Genomic DNA, 22,944 nt, shown 5'->3' with positions numbered 1-22,944 from the left:
GTAATTACAACAGATAGGAAGCATAATGGCTGTGTTTAACAGTTTATTCTGTTTCCAGATATCACAAGAACTGCTTCAGCTGGTTTATCAGCTCCGAGACCTGACTCTGTCTCAGCTCAAGTCGTTATGGCTGGAAACATCTTTTAAATGCCGTAACGATTGGTGAGTTCTTCTTGACTTTAGTTTCAAACTTTAGTTTTTGTAACTGTGTAATTTTAATGATGGCTAATAGAGAAGCTTATGCAGACAGTCAATAAATTAAATTAAAGCTGTTTAACGCTGTAATAGGAAAAATACACAGCCTCTGGTCGACCCCACATGAACAAAGGCCAGTCTGTGTGGCGAGTCGTCAGTTCGATCAGGAAGCACGGTAATGTGGATGATTGACTGTCACAGCAGGATGGTTCCATTCACCACAGCAGTGTAGTGCAGCCGCAAGTGGACTTGTAAGTTCTCTGGCAGCCTGAGTTTATTAGGGACGCTGACAAAGCTTCTTCGATGAGAGGCAAAACGTCCAACACTTCGACTACAGAGTACAGATGATAGCTCAAGAACTTTGTCTACAATATGCAGATCTTTGCAAAATGAGCTTTAACAATAACCTTATTATTAAAATAAACCCTGTATTGTATATTTTTTCCTTTGTCTGTTAACATATATTTTCTTATGTCTTTTACAGGCAGCCCTTATTAGATGCTTTATCTATGTGTGGATCTGAGGACTGCGTCCTGTTGCTGACAGGGCTGATGAGCAGCACAGAGCTGGAAGAGGGCCGTGCTCTGTCGATTCTTGGCACGTTACCCTTGATCCCTCGTCCAACTTTACAAATTATTGCTTCAGTCAATGTAGGAAACCTGTGCGATTTTCTTTTTCTTTTTTTCTTTAAGTAGTTTTAATTGTAGTTCTTGTTGCCAGACTTTACTGGGGCACCCAGAGCTCCGTTCCAAAGCAATGTTGGTGGGTTCCTCTTTGGTCCATCAGCTCTGCTGGACATCCCACTCTTCCTGCACTGAACTGCTTCCAGTGAAAGTGTTTTTGCAAAGGCTCAAGGAGGCGCTGCAGAACGGCTGTGAATCAGAATCTGCTCAAGTAAAAGAGGTAAAGCTGGTGACGTGATTATCCAAAAGCAATCAGGCATAACATCATGACCGCTGACAGGGGAATAAAACACACTCATCTCTCCTTTGTTGGTGGTCTGGTAATTAGGCAGTAACACGGCTGGCCTGAGGGGTATTTTTGCCAGAATATTCAATGCATCCTTGTTTGCATAATAGTAGCTGCCTGTGTTAAAGTGTTTGACTTGTTGAATTGTTAAATTGCTGGAATTGTTGAATGAAGTTTCCATTTTCTTTCGGCAGGTTTTGTTCACTCTGAAGTCGGTGGGAAATGCTGGTGTCTTTCCTTCATCCTTCATTCCTTTGTTAAGCCGCTGTGCGCTCAGCAAGTCTGCACCACTGGAGCTGAGACTCGCTGCTGTTCAGGCCTTCAGACGAATGCCCTGTGCAGAAGACGTGAGTTTGTTTTGAGACAGGGTTTAATTTTATGTTGTATACAAACAATTAGATAGGATTCTGAAATGCATGACTTTGTCCAAATAAACCACATTGCCTTAGGATTTACAGTTTAAAGGTAGTTAACAGCTTATAATTGAACCAATATTGAATCAACTCACTATTTGATAAATCAGTCATTCTAAATAAACCATGAATAAACTACATTGGCATGTTCTAAAGTCGTCCCATGCCTTGTTCAGAAGTTTCTTCTCTTTGTTGTTAACATTCTCAGTTGTATTAATTTTCAAAGGGAAGATACTTATGAAAGAGTAGGTGCTAATGAATCCATGACAAGGTGAAGATATTTTGACTGACGGGGGCTTCCTCCCTTTAGAGGTCTGTGCTGTTACAGCTGTACGGATCGTCCCAGGAGGATCCTGAGGTCAGGATCGCTGCATACCAACAGCTCCTGCTCTGTCCAAACCAGGACCTGTTCACCGCGGTCCGGGACACTCTGAGGAATGAGACCTCCAGCCAAGGTCAGGCTGTGTCCTTTTTTGCATAAAACACTGGTTGCACTTCTCTTTAAAGGAGGATAGCATTGCATTACAGTAGAGTGGGAAAAGCATGGTATATAAATGTGTAATAACTAAATAATATATAATAATTATTAATAAGTTAAGTAATTAACTTTCATGGTAATATGATTAATCGTGTTATAAAGACTGTAAACTACATGGTTCATATTTTCTTGGTAAAAGTCTTATTATCCCGTGTAACATACAATACTATTTTTATGCCATATTATTATTGCACTGTGAAGTTTTGTGCTTAAATGTACATGTGCTCCATTGTTCTCTACAGTGGGCTCATACGTGTGGAGTCACTTGTCCAGCGTCCTGAGGAGCGAGGACCCTTTTAAACAGAGTCTCATTGAGTCACTGCCAGACGACATCATCAGCAGAGACTTTGAGGGAGAGTTCTTGAAATACTCGTCTTACTCCGATCACACTGTCGTCTCAGGTAACTGCGGATTCAGGCAAACAATAAACAAAAACATGAAGTTTGCGACGCTTGTGTTTGTCCTCATTACAGATCTAGGAATCACAAATGTGGAAACATCTCTGGTTTTCTCGCCTAAATCATTTCTGCCCCGATCAGCATCTGCCAATCTGACCGTGTACTTTAACGGAAGAGCCAGCAACCTTCTTGAAGTGACTTTTATATTAGTTTTTTTGTTGTTGTTGTTGTTGTTATTTTGACTAACAGGCTAAAACTGTGCCTCATGTTTTGCAGGTGGACCTCCGTGTGGAAAATTTCGAACCCTTTCTCAAGAACATTTTTGGTCATGAAATGTCTGGGTCTTCAAGTCACAGTCAGAAACCAACAGAGACAAAAGCGACAAAGGGGAAAGCAGAAGACAGACAAAGTGATAAGGAAACATGCTTATCTGGACCAGAGAGTTATCTGAGCAAAGCCAGCGCTCTGGTGAGTCCACTGAGGCTCTTGTTCGCTCTCATTCTGGTCACCATTTGTAAAAAATCTATGATAGTATAGCAACATGTAGACGCACATTGATACTTTTTGTGTGCATGTGAAGAAATCAGAGAATCATCAAAAGGGATTGTGCCGTATTGTAGAAATTTTATTCAAAATACCTTTGTGTAATTCATTGCTTTCAGCTTTTTAGGAGGAGGGATGAGGAGACACTCCACCCAAAATGTTGGATCAGCATTAAGGTGTTTGGAAATGAAGTCAGTGTCTTTTCCTGTGAAGACATCCACAGTGAAATCAACCAGTTCTCTCTGAGCTTGGCTGAACTTGCCGTGAAGCTGCTCAAGGTACCAGTATCTTTTTAGTCAATGTTCAGATATGACTTTGCACGTGTAACAAAGCTTCTGCACCGCAGGGCCAGGAGGTGCAGCTGAGTCACAGAGCAGTGCTGCTGACAGAGGAGCTGGTGCTGCCCTCTCTGTCCGGCCTGCCGCTCAAACTGTCCCTCAACATGACGTCACTGCTGTCTCTGCGTCTGAGGGGAAGTGCCCACTACCGGGACACATCACACTTCTCCCTGAACGGATACGTCAAACCAGAGTAAGGCTGCAGTAGTGCCCCAATACAATCCTGTTCAGAGACATGTTTTAAACACGGACCTAAAGTACATACCTGTCCCGTGTTCCCTCTCAGTGCTTACGTGGGGCTGGTTAGCAGAATGGGTGTGGACAGTGCTCTGGGACAGGCGGCAGTGGAGTGGGACACTGCCCTGAGGAGCGCCCTGAGTTTGGACGGCAGTGTGCAGGTGCAGGAGGGACAGGACCTGAGGGTCATGCTCAACACCCCTGAGGACGTCATGGACATTATCTCCATCAGGTCGGTTTGAATGGACATTTTACCGCCCCATTTAAGAAAGTCTGTCTGTGCATTTGTCTTTCAGCCTGTCAGAAGGATAAACGGTAAAATGTTACTGTAATTATGTAATTAGTCAACATGACAATTGTTCTCAGTGATTAATAATTGAGTTAACCATATACTTAACTAATGTCATCAATTAAAATCTTGCATATCTTTGAGTTACAAACACCATTATTGATGTTTAATAATGTATAATAATGTATGATCTTGTACTTCTTAACCTCTTAACCCCCACCTGAACCAAGCACATTTTCTTCAGTTTGGCTTCTTGCAAAAAAGCGTCAAAACAGCGCATTTAGATTTGGATATAGCTGAACTGGAGAAAATGCGCTCGGTTAAGGTGGGGTAAGAGGTTATTTATGTATAGAGGCTTTTTCCTTATGTTTCCAGCTCTCACGTATTTCAGCTCAGTGGGGACAACAGAGAGGAAATGAAAGGTTCCAAGAATCGCATTCAGAAGACCACATGCACACCAAAGACATGTGAGTTTAAGACGAAATGTATATAAATATAGCACAAAACGACTAAAAACAATAATATTACCCCCCACAGTGTCCAAGATGGTGGGCTGGCAGCTGTGCTCAAATGCATCTTACCCCTCCAACGGTCTCTCTCTGCCCCCCCCTGGACCCGCGCACTTCTCTTTGCGGCTGCTCAAACTCGACAGGGGGCTACACTACTACCTGCTCGAGGCGGCCTACTCACTGCTTTTACAGGTGTGGAGCAGCATGCCTTTGTTTGTATGCCCGGGGTTTGTTTGGTTATCAGGCATGTGCATTGTGCGGTGAGTTCAGAACGTTTTCAGACCTCCTTCAATTTTTACATGCTACTATTTTCACATAAATTTCTTTTCTATCCACAAATCTATTCGGATTATCCTTAGACCAAAAAGATGCATCTAAAATGTGCGTTTGTATGTGTGGCTTAGCTGTGAGTCTCGCCCGGATACCTCCTCGTTTGTTCCTTTTTTTGTTTCCTGTAGCTCCTCATGTGATGCCTCCACTGTACTGCAGGTGTAGGGGCTCTTGGTGCCTCTTCAGTGTCTCAGAAGAAGACATTTGTAGGTCTGAAATGGGTTTAGCTTTTTGTTTACTTTAACAAGCTACTTTCTTCGGGACCATTATGGACTCTCTCAAAGTAAAAAAATCCACCGATCCCCACAAAAACACACATAAGTACATACAAAAGTATCCAGTAAAACAACGTGGAACACAGAAAACACAAATGCAGTTCACAGAAAAAGACAAAAAATGCAACTGCACAGAGAGAGAGAGAGGTTGCCATGACATTACCAATATATAAGCCTGGTTGATGAATAGAAAATATTCAAACATTTCCAGTTGTCTGTATCAAACTTCACCATGATAAGATTGGGGTTTAGTAATATTATGTTTCTGAAACCCGTTGTACATGGCACAGTGTGAATAATGAATAATGTGTTACAGAGAGGAACATGGATCCCCAGAGAGGCCTCCTTACACCTCCTCCTGGCCACGCCTCAGTCCTCTGTCCCCAGGGACATGTCTCTGGACCTGGCCTTCACTCCACAAAGACTGCTGCTGAGGCTAAACCACCCCATGAAGACCATCATCATGCAGGGTCAGTGTCAAACAGCACAAGCGCCTCTCTTTATGTTGCATTGCTAGACTCAATTATGCAAGGTTTTTAAAAATGGAAAAGGCTACTAAAAATCAAGTGGAATGAGTGTTAAATGGTTACACAATTATTCATATAAATTATTGTACTATATGTATATGGGCTTATTTTTACAGGACAACTAGAACAGGACAGGAACACCAAGTCAGCAAAAGCAGAGATTATGATCGATGGTGCACATTTTTATATCCTGGTAGGTTCATGACTGATTTTCCATTTGGAGTTTTCCTCATGCTTCAGAATGAACTGCGTCTGTCGTCTTCAGGGTCTGATTGACAAACAGGTGCTTGCATCAGAGCAAAGGACTCGCTATCATGTTGAAGCCAAACTGTCCACCGCTGGAGCTCCCATGATCCTCTCTGCTAATGTCACGCGCGGTCTGGGCAGGAAGACCAGCTTTTCTGCATCTGTGAGAAATGTCTTCAGAGAGACGGCCTCAGTGTCAGGTATCACTCCTGTTGAAATAAAGAAAGCAAAATGACCATTCAGTGCAGCCATTCATTCACAGTCCACATGGTTGTATGTTGTGTTTGTAGTGGCTTTAGAGCGGAGGCGGGACTCCAGCAGCAGGCAGTACTCTGTGGAGGGGGAGCTGCTTCTGCCTGGGCTGGTCGGGGGCAGGATGCTGGGCCTCATGGAGCAGAAGGCCTCACTGTGGAGCTCCGCTCTCAGGCTCAAATATGGACTGGGAGGTAAAAGACTTTAAGCTTTTTTAATATCAAGCTTTCCATTCATCTTGAATAAAGTGCTACTTGTATAAAGTTTAATGGAAGCACTCAGATGTATTAGAGGTTCCCAGAAGTCGGTTTTCAAGTCTTCATCTGTGCTGTGTTGTGTATAAATCACCTCTTTGCTTAAAGCTTTTTGGCTAAACACAGGTATAAAACTCTATTTCATGTTATAGTCCGGTTCACTATATTTAGATTTCCACTGTTTCGTGGAGAGTTTGAAAAATATATATTTTTGTTTCCATTTGCCCATGTAATTTTGTAAAATTGTGCAATTATACCATTATTCCATTACAGTAAATGGGGAGTTCTGGTCATCGCTACGGCAACACCGTGAAAAATATGACAAGGGGTTCATTGAGTTTTTTGATTGAAACGACCAAGTGGAATTTTCCACCAAATTTCATAAACTTCCGCCAATTTACGTTTTTTACTCCCCATATAAATGTTACTGCCACACCTTTTCTTTTACATATCAGAGCAAATGGAAACATTGTTTTTCTTTTTGCTTATTTCATAAAGTTTTCAAAAATGTATAGTTTCTCCACAAAAATCCAGCGAACTTACATTGTGAACCGGACTAATAAAGAAAATGCCACCACTACTGTGAAATAATCTACTTTGACTGTCCCGTCCACTTAGTGTGAAAACTCTTGTTGAAACAAAGCCCTGGCACAACTCGACCGCTGATGTGTGTAATTGACTTAGTTCTGACCTTTGACCTCGCTGCAGGGGAAGCCCGGCACCTGCTTCAGGAGTGTTTCACATCTCAGAGGCTGAAGAGTGAGAGAGACTCAAATCGCACCTATATCATGAGAGCTGACCACGAGTTTTTCTGCTCCAACACGGCAGCCGTTAACCACAAGGCAAGTGCCAACGACAGTGAAAGTAACTGCCCAACCCTTCCCACGTTTTGCTGATATTCAGTTTCTTTCTCAGATAATTGCAAACATTTGTCTCAGCAAAACTTTGTCGAACTGTTTCTGACCAAATGGAAACTGTGAGGCATAAATGAAATGAAGCATGTCTAGACTTTATTTTAAATGGGGCGGCCCAGTGTTTGCACTTACCTGCTGTACAGTGGTTGGCTCATGACCTCTTTACCCCCTCATGAACCTTTCTCCAGTTTAGTTTTACCCAAATCTTAAAGCTTCTTGAAAACAAGATTCAAAATAGCAACAAAAAGTGACAAAAACATGACAATAAAGCATCAAAAAAGCTATGAAAATGCAACAAAAATGACAAAAACAAGACAAAAAAAGTGCCGAAAAAACAACAAAAACAGCGAAAGCATGTGAGGCGTCACATTGGCGTACAGGCTGTGAGCTCCAGTCGAGAAGCTTTTGGATTTGGGTGAAGCTGAACTGGAGAAACTTGGTTAAGGCGGGAGGTAAGAGGTTAAAGCCTTTGCAAAATTTGAATTGACCATTGAACACTTACATTTCAGTATTGTGATAAACATAAACACAAACGTTTGTGCCTATTCATATGTACATCCACTTCCCAATATTTGCTATTGTTTAGTGACATTTTACATATTCATTGAATGTTAGGGTATTATTATTATTATTAAAACAAACATATTGGATCCTAAAATTTCCAAGGCTGAACAATCTTTGATGTAGCGACACGTACTGCATGAACACACACAAGGTGGATAAAGTCAACAAATAGATTAAAACATAAGTCGAGCATTGAAGCCAGTGTTGATCATTTAAGTCAGCTCTGATTTCTAAAGTAGATCTGCTTTTGTGTTTGTCTCTCAGGTCCAAGTCCGACATGAGGAGAGCCCGAGCCATGCAAAGTCCTCTCTGGATTTAAGTTACGGGAAACACTGGGACGAGATCAACAACAAACACAAACTTATCCTGAGTCAGATGTTTAAAAACCAGTCGACACACAATCACACCAGCTACACAATGGAGGTGTATATCTGTAATCACTGAAACCTCTCCCGGAAAAGGCGCACGGTATGAATAAAAATAAAATAAAAATCTTTCCTCTTTGATATGATTTCAGTTCAGTCTTCAGGCACCGGACAAGAATTTAAACTACAGGACGCAGCTGCTCCACTCTCACCAGAAGCACCTCGGGTCAGAGAGCAGCACTCACCTCAAAATCCACTACAACAACCTCATGCCTCTGGTGGCTGGCCTGCACTGGAGAGGGCCTCCACGAAACGCCCCGCAGAAGAAATGGGAAGGTAATACTCATCAGTTCAGTTCTATGAGGGTACTAACAAGGCAGGGTGCATCCTAGTTAGCGCGCCACTAATTTAGCACCCTTGGGCCTTTGGACAATGGAAAAGCAGATCTGTTTGGGAAAGTAACATAAAGACATGAAGACACTCGCAAGTAGCAAAGCAAAAAGATACCCTCCTAAATATACCTGGACCAGTGTTTGGGAGACAGTTTTTGTCAAGTCCTGCCCTCCTGTGTAAATGCACCTCTGCGCTTGTTGTGTCCAGGCACCTTTAACATGGACACTCCCTGGCTGTACATCTACACCTCCCATAAGCTGAGCCGGCAGCAGCCCCACACTCTGCTGCTCAGCTCGGAGCTCAGCTGCAGTAAATGGCTCACCGTCCGGAACCTGGCGCTGGAGGCTCTGTACCGGGACAGGGGCCGGGAGACGGAGGCTCGGCTGCACGTGCACTCTCCGTCGATCACATACCTCGAGGTACTGGAGAAACATTTACATTCTTATTTACTTATTTATTCCGTGACTTTTTGGTTGCGTTGTCGCTGCGTTTTTGTCACTTTTTTATTTGTTGTTGTTGCCTTTCCAGCTCGTTTTTGTCACTCTTTTTTTTTTTTTGCCTTTTCATCACTTTTTCATTGTGTTTTTGTCTCTTTTTTTTGCTTTTTAGTCACTTTTTATATTTCTTCAAGAAGCTTTTAGATTTGGGTAATGTCAAACTGGAGAAAATGTTCAAGTGGGTTCGAATCCCGCCTCCCACAGGTGCACACTGTCATTGTGTCCTTGGGCAAAACATTTCACCCACCTTGCCTCCAGTGTCTGCGCACACTGGTGTATGAATGAGAGAGAATGGGTGAGTTGCTGTAAAGCGCTTTGAGTGCCTAATGTAGGTGGAAAAGCGCTATATAAGTTGAGACCATTTACTATTAAGAGGTTAAATATTAGTTCAATGCATTGGTAGCCCTTTACAACACAGCAATAGATTAAAAGTTAAAAACAAAAAACAAAAATAATTACTATAAAATGGTGTATGTATAAGGTAATTACTGGAATGGAAACAGGAAACACATCTGTCACTCTTTTATTTCATCATAATGTGAATAATCTGAACCTGTCTATAGGCTGTAAATGAACACTCTCAGTATTTTCTTGTTTATCATTTGATAGCAGGGCAACAAAGTGCATTATCCCTTGCTTCTATTACCACGGTTGTTATTTTCTCTGTCCATCTGAACATCTTTATTGTTTAGTGGCTTCCATTCACACAGATCAATATTAATCCTCCAGTAAATGAAGAGCAAACAGATTGCATTCCCCGCTAACATAATTGTGGGCTTTGGGAAGTGCACTACCCTCTTAACTGATGTTGTGGCTTGTCTGCCAGACCGGAGCGTGGGCGCTGGTGGGTAAGAGGAGCGTGAAGGCGTCCTGTTCCCTGAAGTCTTTGTGGACCTCGGCGCTGGGTGGGGAGCTCTCTCTGGAGACATCTAAACTCAGCCACACCCTGCAGATAACCTCCAGCTACGGCAGACACAATGCCACTGTGACTGCTGCTCTGAGCTCTGCAGACAAGGTGCACCCCCTCAGACCATGGGACGTTTACAGTGCACAACATGTAACGATAACACGGGTTTTATCTTTTTAAAGAAGTTAAAAAAGAGGCAGGCCTTGTTAAAGATGTCCTGGCGTGAGCTCCCCCAACGCCCTACAGAGTTTCTGGTGGAAGGAGTCGTAGAGGAGCTGAAAAGGGACAAAAAGATGTATCAGAAAGTGGCAAAAGTGCAGCTCCGGTCTGTATCTCTTTCATTCGCTTTATCCATGACAGTTGTTGAGAGAACGTTTTTTTGTGTATGCAGTATGTGGTTGGCCTTTTCATTTAATTCACTTTTCAGATAATAACTCAACCCTTACTGTATTGTTCCTTTTGCGCAGACAGCCTTTCCAGCTCTTTCCTGAGAGCCTCATTCTGCAGGAGACATTTACTGCGGACAACCTCAAAGGCTTCTATGTTTTAGAGTCAAGAGCTTTGTTCAGTGGAGACAAGGAAGTGCTCCACACGCTCACCATCGGCCACCAGCCCCCCAAACCCTTTGTGAGTTCAACAGACTTTCCCTCATTATGCTGTGGATCAAGAATGATTTCATATCTTTGCATATTTGTACAGGTTTGCTCTGCACTGATTCATCCATTTAGCGACAATGTTCTCCCTTCTGACTCGGAAATATGTGTAAACTTATTTACTAACCAGGTACCCTCTTGTAAAGTGAACTTAAAGCATGTCGCAGTTATAGCACATGTCTTTTGTCAAAATGTGTGTTTATTACTATGCAGACCCAGAAGCACATCCATGGACGATTACGAACCGGGAGCAAAGACAGACTTTCTTTCTTCGGAAATGTTCACTTTAAACCTTCACGCTCTCAACTCAAAGGAATTCAAGTTAAAGCTAATTTTACTCATCAGCTTCAGGTAAACAACTATACATTTTTTTCCCTGCACACATGTTGCACACATAAAACCTGTTTGTTGGTAACACATAACTCAGTCATTTGGGTTGCATGTTACTGTGGGAATCGTTTCAATAAAAACATCTCCAACTGTGTACAGTGTGGTTTACAATAGAGAGACCCAGCGTTTCACTGTTATTGCTGTTGCAGCTGCGGCTTCCCTCAGCCGCTATAGTGGAGGCCGATGTATGTTGGAGCCCAGAAAACAACGCTGGCTTTGATTATCGAGCCAAAGGGAAACTCAAGATTGAACGGCAAGAGTGCAAAGTGAGTAAAATTAGCGTTTTTTTTTTTTTTTTACTTTTATCTACATCTTAAAATATGTAGTTGCATTGTGATGTTTTTAGGTTTATATCCAGCTTAATGGTACATCAAGCACTATTGGGTTATTTTCATCCCTGAGTCATCCTTTTAAATCAAAGATCCCCAAAGTGCTAGAGGTGAGACTGTCTGCCTTTTACCATCTCTCTGTACTATGATTTTGTGGTGTTTTTTAAGGACAGACAGATTTGGATTTGTCTAAACTTGCCCTCAACTCTGTCTGTGGTTTTGATCATATCTAGGCAAAAGCCACAGCAGACTTTTTTACAGGCTCGAGAGGAGGCCGCAGTGCAGTTCATTTGAGGGCTGATGGGAAAGATGAGATGACAATGGATGCCCAGGTGTTTCACACTGTGCAAACAGCAGAGAAAACTGTGGGACTGAAGATAAATGTGTCCCAGAGTCTACTTCCGACATCAAAATACCTGTTTGTTGATATAGGTGCCAACATGTCCTCAGGAAGGTGAATATAATGGAAATAAATGATTGCACTAATTATCATTTTTATTCATGTTGTTTTTCTTTTTCAGTGTAAATATCTATGGCTCTTACAAACAAGCCCACCAGACACTGCTTACCCAAATCAGATGTTCCCACAAAAACATCCCAAGACTCCAGATGGCAGTGTCTGGTGACGTGCGCCACAACATAAGAAATCTGGCATTTCTGCCCTCTGCTGTAGGGCTGCACGGCACTCTGGGAAAGACGGACGGTCTAGTGACTGGTGGGTCATGTTGTTTTTTTGAAGGCATTACAATATTGCTGTCATCTGAATGTAATACAAAAGGCTCATACTACAAAAATGCAAAGGTGACCATTATTGAATTAACCAATTAATTTTAGCTAATCTAGCTTGAACTTGAATCGGAATATATTGGCCAGTCAGTAAATGGTTTACTGTGGTCACTCAGATAAGAAACTAAACAAAGGTTTCAAATACTTTCTTAAATTGCATAATTTTTTCTTTGTATTCCTGCAGGAAAATTAAGAGTAAAAGTGAAAGATTTCTTGTATCGAGTGGAGCTGAGACACCAAAACAACGATACGGAGGAGGGAGGCTTAAATGTCAAAGGGAACAAAAGCCTGTATTCTGGACTTGATTGGCTGTGTGTTTGGTCTGGATCACAGAAACTGTGCATCAATGTAAGCCACAGACTTGGAGACCAACGCTGGGGTGAAGTTTACACCGAACTCTCCCACAGTTTCCACAGACTGAAAGCCTCAGGTTAACCCTCTTATATGTTAAGAGTGCGCTGTGTCTCACTTTACATCATGGTTATAATTCACTCTCCATTTAAGGGGTGCCCTCCCGCAGCAGCGCCAAATTGCACTGGGAAAAAGACAATGGTCAAATGTCTGGTTTGGCAGAAATAAATTCTGGAGTTGAGCATCTTAAAGCAGAGTTTTATGGAGGCAGAGAAAACAGACTTTGGAAATTTGATGCAAAGCTAGTGCACCAAGTGAAATCTCTTGTGAAAAGTGGGTTACCAAACTCAGTCCAAGCCAAAGCTCTTTATCAGGTACAGTTGTCTCATTGGTGCAGATGTTGCCAAAGCACTCTATCAGTGTAACTTTCATTGTGTTTCTTTCAGTTAGAATCAGATGGATTGCTCTCAGGGGTGACTTTTATTATGCAGGACAAAAACGTTCTTGACATCATTTTCAATATTGGCTCCAAAGACACCTCTGCTTTATTAGCAGTGACTTTGAGGCAACAGGTTAATCTGCTACAGGGTGTTTTACCAACTGCATTACAGGTAAAACCTTCATGATAGCCCTCACATGTGTACTTGAATTAACACTGATCAATACAACATCCAGCTTTTAAAGTTAGAACAGATAAGTTTATGAAAATAAACATACTTTTGGGTGTTTGTTTGACAGCTTAACTGCACAGGGGACATCTTTGCTGAGCACCTCTCAGTCCAATGCTATGGAGATGTTGCAGGTCGTCCCCTAGAGGTATGACTGTTTCGCTCTTATATTGATGATGTGGCTTCTGCTTTGGTCCACTCTTCACTCAAGCTTTAGAGTTTTTACCTCTATGTCTGAAAGGGACTTTGCTCAGGCACTTCTCAGAATACTTTTTGTATTTATTTGTTTTAATTGAAACACACTCTTGTCTTGTGTTTTGGTAGAGCATCCTTTCACAGCACACTTCATTCAACATGTCTGTCTCTCGCTCTGGCTGCTCTGCTATTGGCTCCTTCCACCTGAGCTCCAAAAACACAGAGACAGGCAGTGTCAGTGTGTCCCTCCAGTGCCAGCCCGCTCTCAGCTTTAAGGCCTCTGTACAGCAGTCTTTGGACGTCCTACTGACACTGGGGTTTCCTCCTCGTGGGGAGGTCACCCTGATCCATTCCCCTCCCCCTTCAGTGGGTGTGGAGGCGGGACTGCAGCTGGGGAGCTGTTTCCTCAAAGGACATTTAGGGAAGATTTTGGACAACTATAGTCTTAATGCCACCAGCTACTGTCCTGCACTGCAGGTATGTTTACAACTCATACAAGAAAAGTTGTGGTTTATGTCGTGTTTATCACTTACATAAAACTTTCCTAAGTAGTAATCATATTCACATTAACCAACAAATATAGGCCTGAAATATAATTTTACAGAACACCTTGATTCGTATAAAACCCTTTTTTCTTCACTGTATGTCCCAGAGTGAAATATAATTTCTATAACTTATTTTAAATTGTAGGAATCCTCTCTGCCCATGTCACTGGCTGCTGTTGCTCTCCTGTCGGGCGTCCCGTGCAGGCTGACCCTCTCTTCTGCTCTGAGGGCAGACGACCAGAACCTGAGCCTGGTCCTGCAGCGGTCCTGTTCCCCTCAACACGTATCTGCCTCTGTCAGCCACTCATTCAGAGAACTGAGGAGGAGAGGACTGCCCCAGGACCTGAGCCTAGAGGCCACTGCACCCTGGGGTCCCGAACACTCAGGGGCCCTCCTCATTAAAACTGGGGAGTGTCGCTTTAAAGCCAACGGGGTCAAACAGGACAATGGCTGGACGCAGTGGGCTTTGGAGTCAGACTGCCCAGTGATAGAGGTGGATAGTGTGTGCACTAAGAAAGCTGTAGTAGCATGTTATTAAAGAGTAACGTTAACTTAGTAGCTGATATATATAGCTTTACTCATAAATAATTGTTTGTTGGCAAAGTTTAGTTGACATTTTTACTCTAAGCACCACTTTTCTCTCTCTCCAGGCTCAAGTAAATGGGTCAGTGTGGCAGGATCCTCAGGGAGTCTGGACAGCTTTAGTTGAAACTAGTCTTGGTAAAAAACGGGGTCTCTTGAGGGTAAAGGCAGGGGCCCAGCCTGAGCTGCATCTCGAGGGTGAACTCAGTCACAATCTCCCTGCTTTAAGAAACATCCCACAGCACAGCAGAATGAGAGTGGACTGTCAAACCCAGAAACAGCCGTACACTGTAGAGACAGTCATTCAGATGGACGACTGTGTAGTGAGGGCCAAAGCACAGGCACAGCATGGCCTCCAGGGGGAGCTGCTGTATCACCACAACTGCACTCTGACAGAGGTATAGCTATGGAGACAGCAGGACCTAAACAACTGCCCCAGTTTGTACAATAAATTGATACCAGAGCAACCCATTCACAAACCTCTCTGTTGTAGAAATGGGGAGGCCCACACAGTGCTCATGTCTCAGGATCTTGGGTGGCCACTTCAGATTTGGCAAAATCTCAGGTCTTTATGACCATAGATGACAGTGAGCTACAGACTTCAGTGACTGTTAAAAACATGAAGGTGAAAAACATATTTATATTTATTGATTTTCAATTCAAAGGAAATTATTGGTCTTTCAAATAACATATATTTTCTCTGTATTTGTAGTTCAAAAATGAGGCATCTCTTTTTCTCCACCACTCTTTGCCCTTTTTGAAAAGTCTGGGTGTCCCGCTAAACACTTCGGTCACAGTGCATTCTGGAAATAAAATGAACGGTTCCTTCACTTATGTTTTACAAAGCAGTGTTGGGCCCCTTAAGGTATAAATATTACAATAGAGTTGTACACATGACTGTATTTTAACTGCATCATTTTATATCATCAGTTTCTGCAAGAGGTGTCTGTGTTAAAGATGTTTGAAGGAGTGCGAGTGCAGAGCAGCTGCAGACACTCTGTGGAAGCTCTGAAGAAACTGGGGCTCCCTGCAAACAGCAGCGTTCAGGTGAGCCATGAACGGGACAGAGCAGAGGGGGTTAGACTGACCCAGGACAGAGAGCAGAGAGGGGGAAATAGACTGACCCTGGACTGTGTCTACAGGTGGAGCTCAAATCTGGTGAAGGGAAGGGCCTCATGCTGCAGTCCTGGTTTGGAAGTGAACAAGTTGGACTAAACCTCAAAATGAAATGTTTGCATCTGATCAAGGAGCTTAAAGCAGCTGTGTGGCACAGCTGGACCTGGCTACAGGACAATGGAGTGCCTGCTATGACGGAGGTACACAATGTAGTTCAGTTGTTTACATTATGTAGATGTAATGTTAATGTGCTGTTTCTTAGGGTGTCTTGTCCCTACGTGGGTCCTTCCCTCAGCTTCAGTCCAGAGCACATCTCTCTGTAGATGGGCATAAACTGATGTCCTCAGGCCTCAATGTCAGTGCAGCTTCTGGACATCTCGCTGCGATTCTGTCTTATGTCCCACCAACGTCAAACCAAACATTCCCACAGAGATTCGAAACATCTGTGACAGCTCAGTTCAAAGGTTAAACCACATTGATGCATGTATTGCATAAAACATGTGAGGTTGCTTACTATTGCAATGCTCTGGTGAGTAGGTCCTCTACGCAGTGCCTCCATAGACGTCTGCTTCCCTGAGTGGAGGATGGTGATGATGGGGGATGTTGGAGGTTGGGGTGGGACCAGAGGATCTAAGGAGGCGCGGGTCACTCTGAGACAGACCGTCCACAGCCAGAGCAGTCCTGCCTTTCAGGTGAGCGCTGCGTTTTCTGACGACAGCACAACTTCAGCTTTGATGGTGAATGGTCTGCGTGTTGTGTCTTCAGATGGAAGCGTGGGGCAGAATGACTGAGTCCCAGCTCCGGTGCTCGCTGGCTCTGAACCCTGAACTCAGCTCCTCTCTGGCACTGATCCTCCAGGGACACCACAAGCCTCACAGGTGCGCTGCACTTCATAGACGCTACAAACTGAAGTGGCTATTGATTATCAATGACATACTGTAGACTGTCACTAGCAAGGACCACCCCACAACAGATGTGAAATTATTATTGTCAAAACATGTTTATTCTGTAAGATGTGATGCAAGACGATGAGACTGAAGGTTAAAGAGGGTACTAAGATGAGTATGTGTCATGATGGTTTTTTTGTCCAGTAAAGAACTGATGCTCAAAATTGTCCAGAAAATTCCCAGGATGCTGATGTACTTGCCGCCACATCTCAACGTGCGAACGCAGGTAGAGTTACACATTCCCAGTACTTATCAGACTACACTAAACATCACAAGTGGGAACAAGTGTTTGCAAGCACAAGTCAAGTCCCAAGTCAATGGGTCACAAGTCCAAGTCTTATGCTTGAATTTCAAGTCTTTTTAAGTCTTTGAAATTGGCAAGGCAAGGCAAGGCAACTTTATTTATACCGCGCATTTCGTACACAAGGCAACTCAATGCGCCTAATTTGCCCAAATTAAATTTGTATATTTTTTTCCCTTCTACTAAACAGTTTAGCTGTGTTGGTGATGCTAAAGTTTTATTGGTTAATATAATGCAGCACTGAGAGGCCTTGTTAATTCATTCATTCATTAAATCTTTATTAAGGACCCAAGTGAGAACACATGATCCATATTCATTAATTAATGTAAATATGGGTTTAAAAACAACTTAATATAACATTTGCTTTTCACTTTTGACGAAAGGTTTTTTCCATTCACAAGGTCCAAGATTCTGATTTATTGGTTGGTTTTGAAATCCCACTTCAGTTTATCAGACTTGAGTCTAAGTCCAAGTTCACCCCTCTGCTAAACTGTGTGTGTGTTGTGTCCAGCTGAACCATTCCCAGTCCAGTGTGTCCAGTTTAGTGGAGGTGTTGTCGGGACGGAGGCGGCTGTGGGCCGTTGGGGAGCTGGCAGCCATTGAGAGTGGTTATAGACAGACTCTGGAGCTAAAACACTCATATCCCAAGGTACTCCCTCTCATCTTGATCTAATCTCAATGATGCTCTAAATTCAAATTGAACTAAATTATATTTAAACAGGATGTAAACCGTGTCTAGACAAGAAAAACCCCAGCTAATTTAAATGCAATTCTAAAACATAAATGAAATTATATAAAGTACCACCAGTTTGAGAAACACTGCCCTAAAATATTGCATTAAAATAGAAAGTTAAAAGTGTTCAGACTGCAAACACATTTATAGCTGTTTTTGAACATTCAAAATTGTCCAACAAGAAAAGTACAGGCTGAATATGGGAACATTTTCAGACTTCAACATGTTAATATAGATGAATACTTCCTCAGCCTGCTATAAATCTAATTTTTAACAGCATTTGTTTTGTAGTTAAAGCCTCTGCCCAGGATGGTCTCAATGAGGACCGTGTTTGAAAGCAGGGAGTGGAGCTACCAGATCCAACATGAAGCGCTGTGGGGGAATCAGGAGGTGTCTCTAAGTGGGCTCTACTCTGCCCCTCCATTCCTGGACGTGGGGAATCACACTGTAAAGGGTGAATAAATAATAACTGCTTTTTTACTGACTAATCTCCCAATAAAACAGTTTTATTATAGTTTCCTTATTGTTACACTAACTCTAGTTCACATCAGCTCTGTTCCTCGTTGGACCAACCTGGATCTGGCTTTGGAGTGTTTTCCTCAAGGGAGACTGGACAAGCTTTCACTGGAGTGGAGGCGGCATGGTCGCCTGGAACAGGTCTGATTTTTTCAAACATACAGTAGCTTATAAAAAAGAGCTGCCCACACCTACAGCAGTTTTAAAACTCTTTTTTCTGTAGAATTTGTTGCTACTAGAGCTGTACAGTATTAGGAAACACATGCAATAATCTACAATTATGTTTCTTATTGCAATATGCACAATGCGGTTGCAAGTCCACCAGTCAAATGATGCACTTTAAAAGCCTAAAGAATAAAGAATACAGTTAAATAGAGGCTACATTTTGAGCAAATTTGGAAGATCAGTACAAGAATACTTATTTCACAACACACGTTAATCTGTAAGGAACAGGGCCAGGGGCCTCATTTATAAAGGGTGTGTAGAGCTTTTGCTCAAGAGCGTACGCCTAGTGGATATGTTTGGCCCACGCCACAGAAACGCTGGATTTATAAAACCCTCTGTGCACACAATCTGTGTTTTATAGAGCCCTCATATGGCTCAGAGGGTGGGTTACACTATGTGTAGGGCCAAAGATCTGTAAATCAGGCCCCAGATCTGGCTAAATCAGCACTATTGTGACATGTTGGTTTATATTGCTGATGTTAATCATTTAGCAATACAGTATAGTATTGTGCCAGATGCACTTTGTTAACAAAGAATGAATATCAATGTATGCAGTTGTCATAGTTCTTTGATCTGCATTCCTACCAGGTCCACATGCTGAGTTTGTGGAGCAGGTCAGAGGAGGTGAATGAAACCAAGCTGGAGCTACAGCAGCCCTTCTCAACCAAACTCAGTCGCCTGTCCCTGTCGTCTGTGACTCTGAGCTCAAGAAGAGAGCAGAGCCGCAGCCATCAAGTGAGTTGTAATTATATGTTTTATTGTAAATGGGATCAATAGGCCAAATCAGTTTTGCCTCATAAATGCAGAATATTATATTGTAGAGTAGCTTATTTATTTATCTCTCCACTTTTTGAAGTTTGAAGTGAACCCACTATTCTATAACCGCTGGTAACTGTTTCGCAGACTCACTTGTTGTGGGACGGCTCTGTCAACATTGCACTGGATCTTAACAAACAATGGCAAGACAATTCCAGCAGGGGGCAGGCGTGTGCTATTTTCTCCTCACAACAGGTCTGTTAATCCTTCAGAGCAGTGGTTTCCAACCTGGGGGGCGGGCCTACCCAAGAGGTGTTCCTGGGATTGCATTGTTTGAGCAACTTTAATGGTTAAAAGTCATTAAATACGCTCCCAATACTACTGTCAGGTTATTTGTTAATTAATAAATCCTCATTATTTTTGTGTCATGATGCATTTGTGTGGGCCACGGTTTTGGACTTCGGTTGGGAACCACTGCATTAGAGGGCTCATTCTTTATGGCCATACAAGTCAAAAATGTGTTGTTGTGTTGTCTGTAGATGTCTCTATCACCAGTCAAAGGGTGTCTGTCTGCTGTTCAGGAGGGTAATTCCTATTCTCAGAACTCAGAGTTGAGATGGGACAACAGAAGCGTTAAACATGGCTTAAAGTATCAGGTACTACCCATTTTAAACTGCAGTTTAATAGAAAGCATCTGAAATTGCCTCAACTCTGACCAGCTGTTTGTCCTGAATCTGCAATGCACTCTCATGAGACCGAGTCTTCCCTTTCCAGCACTTCTTTTCATCTTTAAATTCTGAACGTCCTGAGGCTCTTAAAATCATTATTGACTCATCTTCTGCTTTATGCTCTGGGTTGTTTACAGAGGGGCCAGAGGGGGCTACACAGCCTTCAGTTGAATGTCTGGCTGGACGGGGTTTCGTCTGTGCCCTGTTCATCCCACACTCTTCTGGCCAAATTACAAACCAACCTGAGAGACCGACTAGATCATACCTTGTTACTTGGCGTCTGCCCACCACAGCCTGTGAGTCAATCTGCCCTCTTAACGGCTAAGTATGGAGTAAATGAATAATGCAATGTAAAGCAGTTTTGAGTGTCCAGAAAAGCGCTTTGTTATTTGTTGTATATTATACGTTGTTGTAAAGTACATACACCACAGAGTGTGTTGTAAATACAGCAAAAAAGAGACATTGGTGCTTTGTCTCCATCTAATTTTTATTGAGCAATAGAAGATGGAAGTAGAATCTACATCAGTGCAGGTTATTTTGGGGGTGTTCCCCCCTGCTTCACTTTGCCACCGCTCAAAGCTGAACACAGGCGTGAAACGTGTGTATAATTAATTTGCTTGAACAATTCGAATGTGCAGGAGGGATTGTCAGAGCTAGAAATGAGGCACATTTTACAGTTGAAGGTAGGAGCAGTAATACTTGTAGTTCTATTACACCATTGTTCATATTATACCGTTGTTATGCTGTGGCAGATTGGTAAATATTCTACATCGATTACCCTGAAGAAAAACAGACCCTGCACAACAACTGCAGGCCCATTTTAATCATAGTTTTGCTGTTTGTGAACATTCATAAAAGTTTAGTTTGTGATCAGTTCCATTCATTGTTGATAATACAGACCGTAGCCACAGTAGATTATTGACTATCTTCAGTATTTGACTTCAACATGATTACATAGGAATAATTATTGGAACCATTGTATTGTAAAGGTATGTCCTGTATCTCCCCAGGGCTTGTCTTGGTCCGGTTCCCACAGAGTGAACTCAGGAGATGAACTCTTTTACACTCAGTCGCGCTTGTCTTTGACACAGCGCCCAAATCACTGCAGCATAACAGTGGCACTCACGAACTCGTCAACTCCACACAGAGCCAACATCTCGCTGTTTTCTGAGGTAAAGAACAAAGCTCCCACAGATAGAAACGTATGGAAGACATTAATTTATCTTGTTAAATGATGTGCACAAGGTCAAGGTACATTCTGTCAAGTATGGTGTGTAAGTATAGAGATATATAAAATATAAAAATAACACCATAAATTGATGGAGAATGTATATGGTCTGGAATGTGGTGGACTTACAGTAAATCTCTCTTGGCCACTACTGTGCAGCTGTGTTATCATATCAGACCACCTAAAGCTTTAATGCATCAGAATACGGCCTATCTTTGGTTTGGAAATCATTTAAACCTGCTGGTTGTTTTGACCATTACGGGAACAGAAATGATGTGGAAGCGATTAAAGCCATTGACAAGTGAATTAAGCGTTACCTCCTCATGACAGCATCTGTTAGGGAACAGTTTGTATTCTAAGCAGATGTCTCAGAGGCCAGACATATGGCCAAGGCAATGGGTGAGTTTGTCAATTGCAGATTGAGAAGACTAGATCAGTGGTTCACAACCTGAGGGCCATTGCAGGCGGTCCCTGGAGCCTTTTCCCTTTTTCTACAAATTAAATGGTAAATCAGCACATATGACTAAAGAAGTAAATAGGTACGTAAGTAAGTAAGCAAGTAAGTGCTTTATCTGTCATTGTTCAAGTGTACGACGAAATATTGTTCAGGTGTTAGTCCTGAGCCACTGCGACTGAGCCCGACACCACTATGGGCCAACCTGACCCGCATGTTTTTGGAAATAGAGGGGAAACTGTATCTTACTCGGAGGAAACCTGGCTGGCTTCCTTCAGTCCTCCTCTGATCCTCTGAAACGCTGCACCTCCTCCTGGGTCTACATGTGCAGAAAACATGCTAAATTTCTGTTTTTCGATTTAGTGGACTACTTTTTGAAACAAAGATAGAACATTAAGCCAACTACAGACGTTGTTTGCAGCCTTTGTGATTTTCTTATTGTGTCCATTAATAGTTAATTTTAATTCATTTCAATCCACAAGGTCAATAGTCTAATGGTAAAGGCTGCTGTGCTTGTACCCAGAACAATGTCCAGGCTTCGGCATATTACTGAACCTCTCTCCCTGCTCTTCAGTAAAGCCTGCAGGGCAATTATCTTGCGCTGTGGTTCAGAAGGTGGGGTCCAGGGCCCCTTTGGGAGGCCTCAGAGGCTCTACAGAGGGGCCCCCAAAGCTTGTCTTCAAAAATGCTAAAATGTACGACTTTAACTCAGTATTTACCTTACACAGTTACAGTCATTGCTAGATGTTGATTTGGCTGTAGAATAATAACAAATGTCTTTGAATAGAGACAATTATTGTTATTGGGGGTCTCAAGGGATTTTCAGACCGAGCGAGTACTGCTCAATAGACTTTAATCCAATATCAAGTGAAAGTCTTCCTATAGGTGTGTTTTCTCAGTGCTTTACTGCTTGTTGCATATGGGGCTTAATATTATCAGTACATTAGGTACTATGCATGTGGTCACATTTATTATTATAATACCTTAGTCAATCTTTGATATGAACTTCACAGTCTAGGTTTGGGAATTGGACCGTTGAAGTCGGGGGCACCGCGCTGTCTTGGAAGAGTGGGTCCAGTATCAAAGTGCAGACCCGACTGGACAGAAAAGAGAAAGTGTGGCTCAATGGTTCTTTGACCGGAAGATGCCTCCAGACTACTGCTGGCTATGCTAATGGTAAACACTAAACACAAGAGATAGTTTAAACATAGTACTCAGAGTCAGCCTTTGTTGTAGGTCTAGACCAAAGCGAAGACGTCGGCGTGCGCGTATGTATGGGGAAAGACAGCAGTATCACCTTGGATGTGGAGGGGAAAGACAGTGCACAAAGCATTCGAAGCATGGGCAGTGTGTCAGTCGGGACCGGCGATCAGAAACTGTCTCTCAAAGCTCTGGGCTGTTTGGAGAGTTTGGCTGCAGTGGAGGTACAGTATCAGCACAGATGGATCTTTGGTTGAATTGTGTATCTGAATGTATCCTTTCTCATTT

The 22,944-nt window shown here is 42.7% G+C and overlaps 1 protein-coding gene across 1 annotated transcript in view; it reads left to right on the top strand.

Annotated features, from left to right (window-relative positions):
* The window catches only part of LOC306972185 (uncharacterized protein), a 32,297-nt gene that overhangs the window by 3,987 nt on the left and 5,366 nt on the right, over positions 1 to 22,944 (top strand). Inside the window, exons 8-62 of the mRNA XM_079568705.1 lie at positions 59 to 162; positions 680 to 845; positions 916 to 1,098; positions 1,359 to 1,511; positions 1,888 to 2,032; positions 2,358 to 2,516; positions 2,589 to 2,707; positions 2,790 to 2,981; positions 3,176 to 3,334; positions 3,403 to 3,587; positions 3,681 to 3,863; positions 4,296 to 4,387; positions 4,458 to 4,621; positions 5,351 to 5,504; positions 5,678 to 5,754; positions 5,827 to 6,007; positions 6,098 to 6,253; positions 7,022 to 7,155; positions 8,056 to 8,214; positions 8,309 to 8,492; positions 8,757 to 8,968; positions 9,873 to 10,061; positions 10,136 to 10,278; positions 10,421 to 10,580; positions 10,653 to 10,736; positions 10,820 to 10,957; positions 11,146 to 11,262; positions 11,343 to 11,435; positions 11,559 to 11,779; positions 11,847 to 12,040; positions 12,296 to 12,541; positions 12,616 to 12,836; positions 12,909 to 13,073; positions 13,201 to 13,278; positions 13,455 to 13,802; positions 14,016 to 14,363; positions 14,521 to 14,850; positions 14,946 to 15,077; positions 15,165 to 15,317; positions 15,383 to 15,499; positions 15,595 to 15,768; positions 15,831 to 16,032; positions 16,106 to 16,260; positions 16,334 to 16,446; positions 16,660 to 16,741; positions 17,328 to 17,465; positions 17,841 to 18,003; positions 18,091 to 18,206; positions 18,879 to 19,025; positions 19,194 to 19,301; positions 19,586 to 19,702; positions 19,912 to 20,070; positions 20,785 to 20,946; positions 22,470 to 22,632; positions 22,693 to 22,880. Coding sequence (XP_079424831.1) covers positions 59 to 162; positions 680 to 845; positions 916 to 1,098; positions 1,359 to 1,511; positions 1,888 to 2,032; positions 2,358 to 2,516; positions 2,589 to 2,707; positions 2,790 to 2,981; positions 3,176 to 3,334; positions 3,403 to 3,587; positions 3,681 to 3,863; positions 4,296 to 4,387; positions 4,458 to 4,621; positions 5,351 to 5,504; positions 5,678 to 5,754; positions 5,827 to 6,007; positions 6,098 to 6,253; positions 7,022 to 7,155; positions 8,056 to 8,214; positions 8,309 to 8,492; positions 8,757 to 8,968; positions 9,873 to 10,061; positions 10,136 to 10,278; positions 10,421 to 10,580; positions 10,653 to 10,736; positions 10,820 to 10,957; positions 11,146 to 11,262; positions 11,343 to 11,435; positions 11,559 to 11,779; positions 11,847 to 12,040; positions 12,296 to 12,541; positions 12,616 to 12,836; positions 12,909 to 13,073; positions 13,201 to 13,278; positions 13,455 to 13,802; positions 14,016 to 14,363; positions 14,521 to 14,850; positions 14,946 to 15,077; positions 15,165 to 15,317; positions 15,383 to 15,499; positions 15,595 to 15,768; positions 15,831 to 16,032; positions 16,106 to 16,260; positions 16,334 to 16,446; positions 16,660 to 16,741; positions 17,328 to 17,465; positions 17,841 to 18,003; positions 18,091 to 18,206; positions 18,879 to 19,025; positions 19,194 to 19,301; positions 19,586 to 19,702; positions 19,912 to 20,070; positions 20,785 to 20,946; positions 22,470 to 22,632; positions 22,693 to 22,880 — 8,925 coding nt within the window. The remainder of the gene's footprint in view (positions 1 to 58; positions 163 to 679; positions 846 to 915; positions 1,099 to 1,358; positions 1,512 to 1,887; positions 2,033 to 2,357; positions 2,517 to 2,588; positions 2,708 to 2,789; positions 2,982 to 3,175; positions 3,335 to 3,402; positions 3,588 to 3,680; positions 3,864 to 4,295; positions 4,388 to 4,457; positions 4,622 to 5,350; positions 5,505 to 5,677; positions 5,755 to 5,826; positions 6,008 to 6,097; positions 6,254 to 7,021; positions 7,156 to 8,055; positions 8,215 to 8,308; positions 8,493 to 8,756; positions 8,969 to 9,872; positions 10,062 to 10,135; positions 10,279 to 10,420; positions 10,581 to 10,652; positions 10,737 to 10,819; positions 10,958 to 11,145; positions 11,263 to 11,342; positions 11,436 to 11,558; positions 11,780 to 11,846; positions 12,041 to 12,295; positions 12,542 to 12,615; positions 12,837 to 12,908; positions 13,074 to 13,200; positions 13,279 to 13,454; positions 13,803 to 14,015; positions 14,364 to 14,520; positions 14,851 to 14,945; positions 15,078 to 15,164; positions 15,318 to 15,382; positions 15,500 to 15,594; positions 15,769 to 15,830; positions 16,033 to 16,105; positions 16,261 to 16,333; positions 16,447 to 16,659; positions 16,742 to 17,327; positions 17,466 to 17,840; positions 18,004 to 18,090; positions 18,207 to 18,878; positions 19,026 to 19,193; positions 19,302 to 19,585; positions 19,703 to 19,911; positions 20,071 to 20,784; positions 20,947 to 22,469; positions 22,633 to 22,692; positions 22,881 to 22,944) is intronic.

This window comes from Gobius niger (assembly GCF_951799975.1).
Source record: "Gobius niger genome assembly, chromosome: 13".
NCBI lineage: Eukaryota > Metazoa > Chordata > Actinopteri > Gobiiformes > Gobiidae > Gobius > Gobius niger.
This window is presented reverse-complemented; position numbering and strand designations above follow the sequence as displayed.